General features: G+C 47.9%; 1 protein-coding gene across 3 annotated transcripts in view; it reads left to right on the forward strand.

The window, feature by feature from the left end:
• Nucleotides 1-15,450, forward strand: part of PIP5KL1 (phosphatidylinositol-4-phosphate 5-kinase like 1) — a 29,366-nt gene that overhangs the window by 3,153 nt on the left and 10,763 nt on the right. For 2 of the 3 annotated variants that reach the window (XM_060270225.2, XM_088665316.1), the window contains exons 2-5: nucleotides 4,007-4,207; nucleotides 8,872-8,922; nucleotides 11,125-11,279; nucleotides 13,500-13,624. In XM_060270225.2, the coding sequence (XP_060126208.1) occupies nucleotides 4,055-4,207; nucleotides 8,872-8,922; nucleotides 11,125-11,279; nucleotides 13,500-13,624 (484 nt within the window). In that variant the 5' untranslated portion in view covers nucleotides 4,007-4,054. Of the gene's footprint in view, nucleotides 1-4,006; nucleotides 4,208-4,417; nucleotides 4,559-8,871; nucleotides 8,923-11,124; nucleotides 11,280-13,499; nucleotides 13,625-15,450 lie in introns of those variants that run through there. The other variant, XM_060270226.2, reaches the window with a different exon arrangement.

Here is a 15,450-nt window from a genome sequence, read left to right on the forward strand (position 1 = left end):
TGTATTTTAATCCACCCAGAGTGGTGGGGGAAACCCAGCCAGATGGGCGGGGTATGTATAAATAAATAAATAAATAAATAAATAAATAAATAAATAAATAAATAACAACAACAACCTTAGACTTAATTCCTTGGTAGAAATTGTACTAAATGCTGACATTTTGTGTAATTAATAAAATTATGCCTTATGCAATATATACATTGTACATGTACACCATCTTATATCATGCTAAAAATATGCTTTTATGCATGACACTAAACGTCTATTTTGGTGGAAAGTCCTTCTTTGCCTCTTGCTTTGGGGAATTTAGAGCGGTTGCTCATTGTGGTTTTGATGGTAGCATCACGTCTTTTCTCTCCAATGACACATCATATTTATCACTTGTAGTGAGGCCAAATTTCAATCTGTAGGAGCAGGGTCTAAATATTACGCGATTTGTCCCAAATTTGAAATTTGACTATGTTGATACCATACGCCTGAGATAAGGTCAAGGGAGGAAACATCTTCGGTTTTTTTTTTTAATGACCCACCCTCGTGATTGCGCAGAATCCACAAATCAATCCTTTAATACAGAACCTCGGGCCCAGTGGCCAAGTGTAGCCCTCCATGCACCTCTCTGCATGGCCCTTAGAACTCTCCCTCACCCATACGCCCCTCACTGGGCCTAGAGTGCACCCCAGGTGTTTTTGCCTGGCTGGAATATGTCCCTGAACTCTGAACATGCCACTCAGTTGCCTGGATGGAGGATAGAGAGGGGTGTAGGTGTAGAAACAAGCCTACTGTACAAAAGGAACATTTACATTCAGGTCTCCACCCATTTTTTTTGCCTTTGCCCCCACCCACCACTGTTGTGTGGCCCTCGGAAAATTGCCCAGAAGCAAATGCAGCCCTCAGGGTCCCCTTGTTATTGCTGTTGAGTTGTTGAGTCGTGTCCGACTCTTCGTGACCCCATGGACCAGAGCACGCCAGGCACTTCTGTCTTCCACTGCCTACCGCAGTTTAGTCAAACTCATGTTCGTAGCTTCGAGAACACTGTCCAACCATCTTGTCCTCTGTCGTCCCCTTCTCCTAGTGCCCTCCATCTTTCCCAAAATCAGGGTCTTTTCCAGGGAGTCTTCTCTTCTCATGAGGTGGCCAAAGTCTTGGAGCCTCAGCTTCACAATCTGTCCTTCCAGTGAGCACTCAGGGCTGGTTTCCTTCAGAATGGATAGGTTAGAGATCTTCTCGCAGTCCATGGGACTCTCAAGAGTTTCCTCTAGCGCCATAATTCAAAAGCATCAATTCTTTGGCGATCAGCCTTCTTTATGGTCCAGCTCTCACTTCCATACATCACTACTGGGAAAACCATAGCTTGAACTAGACGGACCTTTGTCGGCAAGGTGATGTCCCTGCTTTTTAAGATGCTGTCTAGGTTTGTCATTGCTTTTCTCCCAAGAAGCAGGCGTCTTTTAATTTCGTGACTGCCTCCATTTCTTCCCCTTCTATTTGCCAGGAGGTGACGGGACCAGTGGCCATGATCTTGGTTTTTTTGATGTTGAGCTTCAGACCATCTTTTGCGCTCTCCTCTTTCACCCTCATTCAAAGGTTCTTTAATTCCTCCTCACTTTCTGCCATCAAGGTTGTGTCATCTGCATATCTGAGGTTGTTGATATTTCCCCTAACACTCTCTTAATCAATGTTTCTTACATCTCAGTGGAACGCACCGTCAGATCCTTTTAAAGGGCTCCCAGACAATTCTGCCTGTTTACTCAGAAGAAAGTCCCACTGATCGCAGTGGGGCTTTACTCCTAGACAAGTGACAGTATGTTCCCCAAAGCTTCCTGTCCCCTTCCTTGGAATGAGACCTCATGGTGATGCCATTTTTTTTATCCAGCCTGGGGAACTGGGGAGTAAACCTCCCTAGATGTGAATGTGGTTGTTGTTGTTTAGTCGCTTAGTCGTGTCCGACTCTTCGTGACCCCATGGACCAGAGCACGCCAGGCACTCCTGTCTTCCACTGCCTCCCGCAGTTTGGTCAAACTCATGTTCATAGCTTTGAGAACACTGTCCAGCCATCTCGTCCTCTGTCGTCCCCTTCTCCTTGTGCCCCCCATCTTTCCCAACATCAGGGTCTTTTCCAGGGAGTCTTCTCTTCTCATGAGGTGGCCAAAGTCTTGGAGCATGTTGGTAGCTTCGAGAACACTGTCCAACTAACTCGCCTTCTGTCATCCCCTTCGCCTTGTGCCCTCCATCTTTCCCAACATCAGGGTCTTTTCCAGGGAGTCTTCTCTTCTCATGAGGTGGCCAAAGTCTTGGAGCCTCAGCTTCAGGATCTGTCCTTCCAGGGAGCACTCAGGGCTGATTTCCTTCAGAATGGATAGGTTTGATCTTCTTGCAGTCCATGGGACTCTCAAGAGTCTCCTCCAGCACCAGAATTCAAAAGCATCAATTCTTCGGCGATCAGCCTTCTTGATGGTCCAGCTCTCACTTCCATACATCACTACTGGGAAAACCATAGCTATCCACTGATAAAGGGTGTCCACAATTTTCTCGGCCACTGTTGCATCCTTACATTTCCAGTGATTGGTCTTGCATTTAATCCTTCTGAGGACTGAATCTGGGATAAAATCAAGACAAACAATAGAATTCTGCATTGATCTACAGAGCTGGTACCGTGTTTCTCCGAAAATAAGCCATACCCCGAAAATCAGCTGTACCCCTGAAAATAAGCCATATCCCGAAAATAAGCCATAGTGATAGGCAGTTTAACCTTGTAGGTTAAACTGTACCATACTTAATAAAAAAAACAAGACATCCCCTGAAAATAAGCCACCGTGTTGTTGTTTTTTTGAGGAAAAATAAATATAAGACGGTGTCTTATTTTTGGAGAAACATGGTACTTACAGGTGCCCCAGAAGACTCACTCTGCACTTGTGAGTAACAGATCTTGTAATCTAAACAAAATAAAAAAATATCTTTCCAGTAGCACCTTAGAGACCAACTAAGTTTGTCATTGGTGTGAGCTTTTGTGTACATGCACACTTCTTCAGATACCTAAAGAAATTGGCTTATGCCAATGACAAACTTAGTTGGTCTCTAAGGTGCTACTGGAAGGAATTTTTTAATTTTGTTCAGACTACGTCAGATCAACATGGCTACCTACCTGTAACTACAGTGGTACCTCTACTAACGAATGACTCGACTTACGAATGTTTCTACTTACGAATGGAGCTCCATCCGCCATCTTGGATGCTGTTTAGATAGGATTTTTTCTACTTGCGAATTTTTAGATAGGGTTGCTTCAACTTACGAATTTTTTCTACCAATGCATTCCTAGGGGATTCGACTTACAATTTTTTTCGACTTACGGATGTGCGTTCGGAATGCATTAAATTCGTAAATAGAGGTACCACTGTAGATCTTGTAATGTGGCAGCAGCTACACTTCGGAACTCCCTACCTGTTGACACCTGACAGGTTCTTTTGCTATACACCAGGGGTGGCCAATTCCCAAGAGACTGAGATCTACTCACAGAGTTAAAAACTGGCGGGGATCTATCCCCCTTTTAGGGGTTCAGGTCACAGTTGTTGAGCTTCTTTTAGGGAGGAAGAAAGCCACATTTTTAGGGGGTGCAGGGCAAACATGTTGAGCTTTTTTTAGGGGAGCCAAAGTTGTTGAACTTCTTTGGGGGGAACCAGTGATCTGCCAGTGATCTACCACGGACGTCCAGTGATCTACCAGTAGATCACGATCTACCTGTTGGACATGCCTGCAATACACTTTCCAGCACTGCTTAAAACATTTTTGTTTAGGCAACCTGATCCAGACACCTTGACATGCTTAATCTCTTTTACCATAGATAGATAGATAGATAGGTAGATAGGTAGATGATAGGTAGATAGAGTTCCATTGTTTAAAAAAATTATAATTGATACATTTAATACTTTTTGAAAACTGTGTAGAGGTTTTACTGCATTCAAGTGCCTCTCCCCATCCACTGCTGATCCCTCCCTTCCTTCCCTTTTAGCATGGCGGGAATCTACATAAACATCGAAGTCGGAGGTTTAACCCATTCATGTATCGGCTCCTCTGGAGAATCCGCCAGCAGTGGAACCTTTTGGGCTTCTTTGAGATCAACGAGGATCACCCGCTCTATCAGTTCACCACTATGATAAAGAAGGGGCTCAGGGATTCTGTCCAACATGCTATCAATCACCCAGTAACTGCAGTGAGTTTGGGCTGCAAGGATGTGGGGGGCAGGTTCTACTGACTCCCACCTTGGTTGCCCCCTTGGCAACTTTGAAACAGGAGCCTTCTGGGGACTTGTGACTGGGGGATCAACTTCTCCCACTTCCCCCTGGAACCCCAAGGTTGACCATCTGGAGCCAGGTAGCATAGTGCGTGCGGGGGACGACGACGACGACCAGGTGCGGAATCCTGAGAGGGATTCAACTAGGTGCTCCCAGGACAGGCTCTCTGCTGAGCTACTGCTGCCTTCTGGAGTCCCGGGCTGGGGCAGTGCTTCCTCCTCCTCCTCCTCAGATGCCCCCACGCGCACGGCTCCTGGGCTGGCCAAGAGGTGAGAGCTCGCCCAGCCTGTGAGGTGGCGAGGATGGAGGTGGCGGGGCCAGAGGAATGCAAGGCGCAAGACCCAGTCCAAGGAGGAGTCCTCTGCTTCCACCTAGGGCGAGGCTACGGCAGAGGCAGGGCCGGTGCTAGGGTTTTTTTGCACCTTCTGGCGCGCCCCCCAATCATATTTAAAACACAGGTGTATTTCACATCCAACCTGTTCCTTGTAACCATGATCTCTGCTACATGTTCCAAAGCAGTGGCAGCCCTGCTACCACAGAATAATAGTGCAGGGTGGGGAGGGAGGGGGAAGAGAGAGAGAAGGAAGGAAGGAAGGAAGGAAGGAAGGAAGGGATGAAAGAGAGAGGAAGGGAGGGAAGAGACAGAAGAAAAGGGAGGGAGGGAGGAGGGGTGAGAGGGAAATAGAGAGAGAGAGAGAAAGGGAGGGAGGGAGGGGGGTGAGAGGGAAATAGCAAGAGAGAGAGAGAGAGAGGGAAGAGAGAAGGAAGGAAGGGAGGGGTGGGGGAGAGAGAGAGAAGGGAGAGAGAAAAAGAAAGGGGGGAGGAAGCCTGCTATTGTGAGAGGCGGCGGCAGGATGAGTGCCCCAAAAGGAGCGCTTTGGGGCGCTGATCCTGTCGTCACCTCTTGCAGGGGCGGCCGCGTCTCCCTTCTCCCCTGCTCACTGTGGGGCGGGGGGAGGGAAAGCAGCCCAGACGGAACCCTCCCTCGCCGCTCGCCCCAAAGCAGCAGGGCTAGGCAGGAGCTAAGTGTGCAGCCCCGCTGCTCCAAAACAAACCGCGAGGGAGAGAAACGGAGCCCTCCTTCAAGGCCGTCTCCTCAGGACCGTCCTGCCCAGCTTCGCTGCTTCAAAGCCTTGAAGGAGGGCTCCGTTTCCCTCCCTCGCTGTTCGCCCCAAAGCAGTGGGGCTGAGCAGGCGGAGGCAGCACAGCCCGGCGGAGCACGAGTTCGGCGTTCCTGCCCACCACGCCGCGCCCTCCAGCTTCCCGCTGCGCCCTCTGGCTGCCCGCCGCGCTTGGCCTTGCCGGAGGGCGCGATGGGGAGCTGGAGGGAGGGCGCGGTGCGGCAGGCGGAACCCCTAACTCGCGCTCCTCTGGGCTGTGCCTGCTCAGCCGAAGCGGCGGAGTGGTGCTGCCAGCTCCCTCCAGGCCGTGCTGCCCTGGCTAGGACGGCCCTGGGCAGACTGGCCTGCACCCCCTCCATTTTGGCGCCCTAGGCAACTGCCTAGTTCATCTAAATGGACGCGCCGGCCCTGGGCAGAGGCTGTGTTGGGGTTGTCGTGTGCAGAGCGGTGACACCTCCATTAAGTGATCCTGGCGTTGACCTTGCTGGCAGTGGGAGGCCATGGTTGGCAGGCAACAGCAGAGCGCGTGAGGATGGCGGCTCTCAGTTCTCCTACTGCCACCCACACACTGCTTGGCCTGGCTGAGAGGGATGGAGGGGGAGGGCAGCGGTGCCACCCACCCAAGAGGGAGAAAGTCTCTCCCCTCAGATGCACGCCTCCACTCCAGCTGCCCAGTCCACAGGGGGCGGGGGCAGGGATAACACTTGTCCCGACCCAGGTGCTGGCAACCCCACGCTATGCCATGGGGAGGAGGAAGGAGAGGGCAGAGAAGCCCACATCAGGGATGGAGAAGCTGTGGCCCCTCAGGTGTTGTTGGATTCCCAAGGTCCATCGGCCCTGGCCAATTGAGTTACAGTTACAAGGATGGTGGGAGTTAATAATAATTATAATTATAATAATACCCTGCCCATCTGGATGCCCCCCCCCCAGCCACTCTAGGTGGCTTCCAACAAAATATTAAAAATACAATAAAACATCAAACATTAAAAACTTCCCTAAACAGGGCTGCCTTCAGATGTTTTCTAAAGGTCAGGTAGTTGTTTATTTCCTTGACATCTGGTGGTAGGGCGTTGCACAGGGCAGGGGCCACTACCGAGAAGGCCCTCTGCCTGGTTCCCTGTAACCTCACTTCTTGTAGTGAGTGAACCACCAGAAGGCCCTCGGCTGAACGATGGGGGTGGAGACGCTCCTTCAGGTATACTGGGCCAGGGCTGTTTAGGGCTTTCAAGGTCAGCAGCAACACTTTGAATTGTGCTCGGAAATGTACTGGGAGCCAATGTAGGTCTTTCAGGACCGGTGTTATGTGGTCTCGGCGGGCACTCCCAGTCACCAGTCTACCTGTCACATTTTGGATTAGTTGTAGTTTCCGGGTCACCTTCAAAGGTAGCCCCACGTAGAGCGCACTGCAGTAGTCCAAGTGGGAGCAGGGCCAGTGCTAGGGTTTTTTGCGCCCTAGGCGAGATCACCTTCTGGCGCCCCCGCCCCCCATTTCCCAGAGTTGTTGACCTTTTTAAAGAAAAAATAAGAGTGGAATAAAAAATAAAAAGAGAGTTCCTTGGTTGTTGGTGAGGGGAAGGGGTAAAAAGCAGTCTCTTCACCTTGTCAGCTAGCGGTCTTCCCTGTTTCTGGCGCAGCCTTCCCCTGCTTCCTCTGGAGCCTAGCTGCTGGAGGGGTAGGCGCGGCTCGAGTGAGCGAGTGGAGAGGGCACCTCCAGGGCCATCCCTAGGCCCGGGCTGGGCCTACCCCTCCATCAGGGGCACGGAAGGGGCACCGAACTCAGTGGCTTCAGGCAGCTCTTGGGAGGCGTGAGGGGAGCGCAGGCCTGGGGCCGCCTCCGCTGAACAGCTGAGAGGTGCAGTGGTGGCGGCCCCAGGCAGCACCTGGGGGGCAGCGGGCGGGCAGGCTGGCCAGTGCCCCCTCCATCTTGGCGCCCTAGGCAGCTGCCTAGTTCACCTTAAAGGATGCGCCGGCCCTGAGCGGGAGATAACCAGAGCATGTACCACTCTGGCGAGACAAGAGCTCAATAGTGGCAGGTTCCTCATTCTTGGTATGCATAGACAGTGCTATGTGAACCCATAAATACCATTGGTGGGGAACCTCAGGCCTGAGGCCTAAATGTGTCCCCCAGGTTTATCTGCCTGGCTTTCGCGACTACCCCGAGGCCATACCCCTCTTCCCCAAGTCACACTCCTTGCTGCCTTTACTTTGCACACTCATGGAGTGTTGCTGCATCCTGGATCATGGTTCTTTCTTGCCTTGATGGACTATGGGGAAGGGTGTGTGAGTGTGGAGGTAGAAACTAGCCTCCTGCATGTAAGATGTCTTCTTTGCACAAACAATGGTGAGCAAACATTGCACGGTACAGAGGTACCGGTAGTACAATATTGACATTTTTGCTTTGCCCAGTCTTGCACCAGCCCCACCCACCTACCCACTGGCATGTGGCCCTTTGAAGGTTGCTCAGAAAGCAACGAGGCCCTTGAACTGAAGAAAGGTTCCCTGTCACTGGGCATGGAGAACCTGTGACCCTCCAGATATTTTTGGACTTCAACCCCCATCACCCCAGGAAGCATGGTCAATGGCCAGGGATGATGGGTGTTTCCTCTGAGCACACACTTGGCCTTGAACCTTCCCACCACCCTCTCCTGCCACACCATTGTGGTGCACTACACCTTCTGACAACCCCCAAAATAAAATTAAACAATAATAACTTCTGCTTCTCATGTTCTTCTTTCTAAATTTTTTAATCTAAATATATAAAAATGTTCACGATGCGTGCGCAGGGATGAGCCAGGGGGTTGGAGGGAGGAGGGGTGGGATAGGTCATGGATCGGGACAGGGTGGGGGGAATCACAGGGATGACCAATAGCAACGTGTGGCCGGGCCAGCTAGTAAATAATAAGATCCAAAATTGTTGCTGTTTAGCCGTTTAGTCGTGTCCGACTCTTTGTGACCCCATGAACCATAGCACGCCATGGGGTCACGAAGAGTCAGACACGACTAAACGACTAAACAACAACAATTTTGAATCTTATGATTTACTAGCTTGCCCGGCCACGCGTTGCTGTTGGTCATCCCTGTGATTTCCCCCCACGTGTCCCGATCCATGACCTATCCCACCCCTCCTCCCTCCAACGCCCTGGCTCATCCCTGCAGATCCAAAATAGAGACACATAAAATTAACAGCAACAACCCCACATGCAATACCCCCTAAACAACAACCCTGTGCTACAAGAGTCTGTTCAGCAGCCTCAGCATTTGAGAAATGCCTGAGAGATTCAAGTTTTTCTTGCATGTAAAGAGATGTATTTTATTGTTGACAAGCACGTGAGGAATTTGCTGGGAAATTCTGAGGAATTTGCTGGGAGTTCTAAGCACAATAAGGGGAAAAGGGGGGAGAAAAAAGTGGGGGAGAAGGGGGAAAGAAAGGGGGCGTGTTCTGACTCTCTTTCTTTCTGCAGGACGTCCGGAGGGAGGATCAGATTAAGGCAGTGCTTAGGCAGATGCACGAGGTAGGCATCCTGGTATCCTGTGGGTGGGGGTCCCCAAAGGAAACTTCCCAACCACAAGTCTATCTAGGAGTCCTGGTAGACCACAAACTTGAGTCAACAGTGTGATGCAGCAGCTCAAAAAGCCAATGCAATTATGGGCTGCATCAATAGGAGTATAGCATCTAGATCAAGGGAAGTAATAGTACCACTGTGTTCTGCTCTGGTCAGACCTCACCTGGAGTACTGTGTCCAGTTCTGGGCACCACAGTTCAAGAAGGATACTGACAAGCTGGAACATATGTTTAGCCTGGAGAAGAGAAGGTTAAGGGGTAATCATAGAATCCTAGAATCCTAGAGTTGGAAGAGACCACAAGGGCCATCCAGTCCAACCCCCTGCCAAGCAGGAAACACCATCAAAACATTCTTGACATATGCCTGTCAAGCCTCTGCTTAAATACCTCCAAAGAAGGAGACTCCACCACACTTCTTGGCAGCAAATTCTACTGTGGAACAGCTCTTACTGTAAGGAAGTTCTTCCTAATGTTTAGGAGGAATCTTCTTTCTTGTAGTTTGAATCCATTGCTCCATGTCTGCTTCTCTGGAGCAGCAGAAAACAATCTTTCTCCCTCCTCTATATGACATCCTTTGATATATTTGAACATGGCTATCATATCACCCCTTCACCTTCTCTTCTCCAGGCTAAACATACCCAGCTCCCTAAGCCGTTCCTCATAAGGCATTGTTTCCAGGCCTTTGACCATTTTGGTTGCCCTCTTCTGGACACGTTCCAGCTTGTCAGTATCCTTCTTGAACTGCGGTGCCCGGAACTGGACACAGTACTCCAGGTGAGGTCTGACCAGAGAGGAATACAGTGGTACTATTACTTCTCTTGATCTAGATGCTATACTCCTATTGATATGATATGATATGATGGCCATGTTCAAATATATCAAAGGATGTCAAATTCTTTTTCTGTGATTAATGTATGACAAATTGTTTGTTTTTGCTTTCTGTTTTGTTTTTGATGTGGGCCAATGGCCACAATAAACTAATTACAAAAACATAGCAATGGACAATTTGGACGAGGACACATTTTGAAGGCCTGCTGTGTTTCAGTTCTCATATATATTGCTTTGAAAAAGTGTGTGAAGCAGAGAATTCACACTGAATTGAAGCATTCCATGCCCTCTCCATCAGAAGAGCAGCTGTAGCAGTAGCATCCCAGGGATTTATTGAAAGAAATCATAGATTTAGGATCATGTGTGTGGTTGAAGAGGATGACTTGAATTTCATATTTCATTATGTCAGACTTTTTCCACCTGGGCTATAGAATGTATGATTTGCGATATAAAGTCCACAGGATGCTTAAGTCTCCATTTCTCTATACAGTGGTACCTCTACTTACGAATAACTCTACTTACAAATGTTTTTACTTACGAACGAAGCTCCGTCCGCCATCTTGGATGCTGTTTAGATAGGATTTTTTCTACTTACGAATTTTTAGATAGGGTTGTTTCGACTTACAATTTTTTTCTCCCAATGCATTCCTAGGGGATTCGACTTACAAATTTTTTCAACTTACGAATGTGCGTTCGGAACGCATTAAATTCGTAAGTAGAGGTACCACTGTACTTGAAAAATCACGTTTCAACCTGAGATGCTTTCAGGCAAACACAACCATTTGGGTTTGAGCAGGCACAAACCATTTGTCTAAACATTTGGTGATAAGAGGCATTTTTGCATTTCTCCCCCTTTTGGTAAACATCCTTTGAAGTAGATCCTAAAGGGGGTAAAACCTGTTTCCTGATGTTCCCCCTGCCTAATCCTTTCAGGAATTTTTACTGTTCCTACGTCCTCTTACCAAGTATGCAAGATCCTTTTGTAGTTCTGATGAGATTTCTCTGTATCTCACCTTCTCATGAGATGTCTCTGTATCTCACCTTCCTGCCATTTGGGAACCTTTGGGAGGAGCTGGGGAAAGCTGAATGAATTGTCACTGGAGCGTTTGAAATCTGTGACGTGTTCTGATTGTAATAAGAATGATCTGAGAGGTAAAGGTGGGATCGCACTTACTCCACAGGCTCTGCCGGTCAAGCCTGTCTCTGTCTTTGTTTTACTCTTCCACCCCACATGAGACTCCCACAGGCAGCATTTTGGCCCCCTGAGCATTCTGGTTGCTCCTTTCTCTGCCTCTGCACTGAACTCTGTTCTGCTTCCCGGCAGGGCTTTGAGATGAGGACATACGCTGCTCCTGCTTTTACCCGCTTCCGAAAATTTCTCGGCATGGTGGATGTCGATTACCAACGGTCCCTGACTTGTGACAGCTCGTACTTGCAGTTCATCAGCAATTCCAAAAGCACGGCTGACTTCTTCCTCAGGTCAGAGAACTACCTTGTCCACTAGGGTGGGTAATAATAATAATAATAATAATAATAATAATAATAATAATAATAATAATAATATCGAAAAAAATACTGCGAAAATGTTTCCTCCCTTGATCTTATCTCAGGCGTATGGTATCAACATAGTCAAATTTCAAATTTGGGACAAATCGCTTAATATTTAGACTCTGCTCTTACAGATTGAAATTTGGCCTCACTACGAGTGATAAATATGGTGTGTTATTGGAGAGAAAAGACGTGACGCTACCATCAAAACAACAATGAACAATCACTCTAAATTCCCCAAACAAGAGACAAAGAAGGACTTTGCACCAAAATAGACGTTTAGTGTCATGCATAAAAGCATACCGGTATTTTTAGCATGATATAAGATGGTGTGCATGTACAATAGCATAATTTTATTAATTACACAAAATGTAAGCATTTAGTACAATTTCTACCAAGTAATTAAATCTAATGTGATGTTTTGACACAACACATCATATGAGTGGCGTTTTATTGTTTATGTTTACTTGTTGAGTACACCGTTTGCTTAATTGTTCCATATAATTTTTTTCAAAACCATTGGTTTTTCATGTAAATTATCAACATGTTTTCTCTTAAATAAATACCGTGTTTCTCCAAAAATAGGACACCGTCTTATATTTAATTTCCTAAAAAAAAAACCACGGTAGCTTATTTTCAGGGGATGTCTTTTTTAAAAAAAATTAAGTATGGTACAGTTTAACCTTGTAGGTTAAACTGTACCATACTTAATATATAAAAAAAGACATCCCCTGAAAATAAGCCACCGTGTGTTTTTGTTGGTTAAACTGCCTAACACTATGGCTTATTTTCGGGGTATGGCTTATTTTCGGGGTATGGCTTATTTTAGGAGAAACACTGTAAATATTGCAGAAAATAATAGTATGCAACTATTCTTGCTCTACATAAAACCTAAAATTTATGTCTATTAGTTCACAATTTAACATACTGAGAATTAAAGGAGTCAAATTCCTATGTTTTTATCACTCCTAGTGGGGCAAATTTCAATCTGTAGGAGCAGGGCCTGAATATTAACCGATTTGTTCCAAATTTGAAATTTGACTGTGTTTTTACCATACGCCTGAGATAAGATCAAGAGAGGAAACGTTTCCGATTTTTTTTTTAATGACCCGCCCTATCGTCCACTGCAAGAAAAGACATGAGTGAGACCTGCAATGACGAGCTGCAGTATATCATATCTCCCCCGCCCTGCTTCCCTGGCTTTTGGTTGCCCCTCCCCACCACAATCGCAGCAGGTGGCACTGTGGGTTAAACCACAGAGCCTAGGGCTTGCCGATCAGAAGGTCGGCGGTTCGAATCCCCGTGACATGGTGAGCTCCCGTTGCTTGGTCCCAGCTCTTGCCAATCTAGCAGTTCGAAAGCACATCAAAGGGCAAGTAGGTAAATAGGGGAGGTAAACGGCGTTTCCGTGCGCTGCTCTGGTTCGCCAGAAGTGGCTTTGTCATGCTGGCCACATGACCCAGAAGCTGTACACCGGTTCTCTCGGCCAATAACGCGAGATGAGCGCCGCAACCCCAGAATCGGTCACGACTGGACCTAATGGTCAGGGGTACCTTTACCTTTTTACCCCACAACAATCAGCGAGCCTTCCACAAATAACCCAGAGATGCATTTTAAATAAAAGCACACATTCTACTCATGTAAAAACATGCTGATTCCCGGACCGTCAACAGGCCAGATTTACAAGGTGATTGGGCCGCATCCGGCCCCCGGGCCTTAGTTTGGAGACCCTGATCTAGTCATACCTGCCAAGTTCCTGCCTGAAAAATAAGGGATCGGACCGGAAGTAGCAGACTGGAAGTGGCGCTGCCGCCATTTTGGAACTGGGCAGAACAGCATCAAAAGTCGCGTATGAGCATGCTCTGCCCAGTTCCAAAATGGCCACCACGCCAGAATAAACTGGGGGGGGGGAATCCATTTTTTCGGCTTGGAACAGCCGGGGGTTTCCCGGGGAATACGGGAGACTTGGCAGCTATGGATCTAGTCCAAACCCCTTCAATGCAGTTATTTCATATTTGAGCTTCGTTGTAACAATGTATTGATTTGCAGTTTCGTTCCGTTGTCAGCTGATTTGGGCATACTTACGTGGGAAAGTGGCATGTAAATTGAAACAAATAAGTGTATTCCTGCTTCCCTCCCCATCTTAAACAGCAACGATAAGCGCTACTTCCTGAAGACTCAAAGTAAGCAAGAAATCCAATTCCTCCTCACAAACCTGCCCAAATATCTTGAGCACATGGAGAGAAACCCTCATTCCATCCTCGTCAAATTCCTGGGTAAGACATGCTCGTAGCACATGTCCAGAACAGATCTGGGAGAGAGATAAAATGTTGCGTGAATGAAGGCTGCACTGGTCATCCCAAAAATGGTCTTTGATGCTGAGAAGAACACACAATTACAGTCCAGATCAATTATTGTTGCATAGGTAGTTCATTGATAATGCCAGATTCAGTTCCTGTCCAATATTATTAAGTATGTTTTTCCTTTTTTGGGTATACAGTGGTGCCTCGCTAGATGAATGCCCTGCTAGACGAAAATTTCGCTTAATGAAAGGATTTTCTGATTGGAGGTTGCCTCGCTATACGGAGAGGTTTTCTATGGCCACCGCTTCGTCTTGCGAAGCGTGGCCATAAAAACCTCTGATCAGAAAATCTGCAGGGTATTCCTCTAGCGCCGCCACCCCGCCCGATAGAGCCTGCATTTCACGGGGCTTCCGAACCCCCGTCAGATGCCGGCTCTGTCGGGCAGGGGTGGGGAGAGGAACAAAGGAAGAGAAAGCTGCCCTTTCTCTCCATTCGTTCCTTTCCCCCCACCGCCGACAGCAAGGAGAGATCCCGGAGTTTGGAGAAGCACTTCTCCAAACTCCGGGATCTCTCCTTGCTGTGTGCCAAGCGGCGGCAGGGAGAAGAGGAGGAATGCATTGTTCCTCCCCTTCTTCCTGCCGCCGCCAAGCCAGTCTCTGAGCCGAATTGCGGCGCTGTGGGAGCTTTTCGCCGTCTGCCTCCCCCTTGGCTCAAGGAAGGCAAACGGTGAAAAGCTCCCACAGTGCCACAGTTCGGCTCTGTCCCCTGGGCGCTTCGGCTTGGGGAAGCAGGCAGGGAGACGGCAACAGCCCAGGAAGCTGTGGGCTGTTGCCATCTCCCTGCCTGCTTCCCCGAGCCATAGCGCTTTGGGGGACAGAGCCGAAGATCGGCGGGCGCTGCTTGCGGGGTTGACAAGCCCGGGAAGCAGCGCCCACCGATCTTCGTGTGACAGGCGGTGGGGAAGGCAGGCAGGCAAGAGAGCAAGCGCCTGCCTGCCTGCCTGCCTGCCTTCCCCACCGCCAGTCCCCCGGAGCCCATAGGAACGCATTGATTAAGTTTCAATGCATTCCTATGGGAAACCGCAACTCGCTAGACAAAAAATTCGTTACACGAATTGACCCGTGGAACGAATTAATTTCGTCTAGCGAGGCACCACTGTACATTTTATGCATATAAAAGCTTGCTACTATATAGTCATGTATCGGAAGCATCACAATCTCATTACTTATTGAAGCAGGCATTTCTAGAATTATTAGTTGTGCAGAAGGTAAAAGGATCATAGAAAAAGCTTTGTTGATTATAATGTATCAAACAGTCTATGCTATTAAAGAATATATATATATAATGGATCCTGCTTTAACATTTAAGCAATAAGTATTTTTAATAGTTATTGTTACTTATACATGAAAACAGAGAATAGACAGGCAGGCATGCCAGGGTCAAGATAAAGGAGTACCAGTTAGGTATCCAGAACAGATGAGGGAAAGGGGAGAATGGTGGGCACATGAAATGATGCTTTTGGTCTTTGTTACTTTGTTGAACGGTACAAATTCCTGTAAATGTTTCTTCATTTTCGATTTCCCACTTAGCTTTCGATTTCCTAGAAATCGTGTGTTTCCCGAGAAATCAGGTGGTGGTCGCTTGCGAAGGGTATAAGAAATTAAACCCTCCCTTGAAGGGGGGTTGTGTGATTTTGTGAGAGATCACACGCACACACCTTTTGCTAATTCCTGGGTTAGCAAAATAAAGCCTTGTCTCTTGAACCCAAACCCAGTGTCGTTTGACTCCTTTCTCCTTGC

This window comes from Zootoca vivipara, chromosome Z2 (assembly GCF_965207765.1).
Source record: "Zootoca vivipara chromosome Z2, rZooViv2.hap1.1, whole genome shotgun sequence".
Lineage (NCBI taxonomy): Eukaryota > Metazoa > Chordata > Lepidosauria > Squamata > Lacertidae > Zootoca > Zootoca vivipara.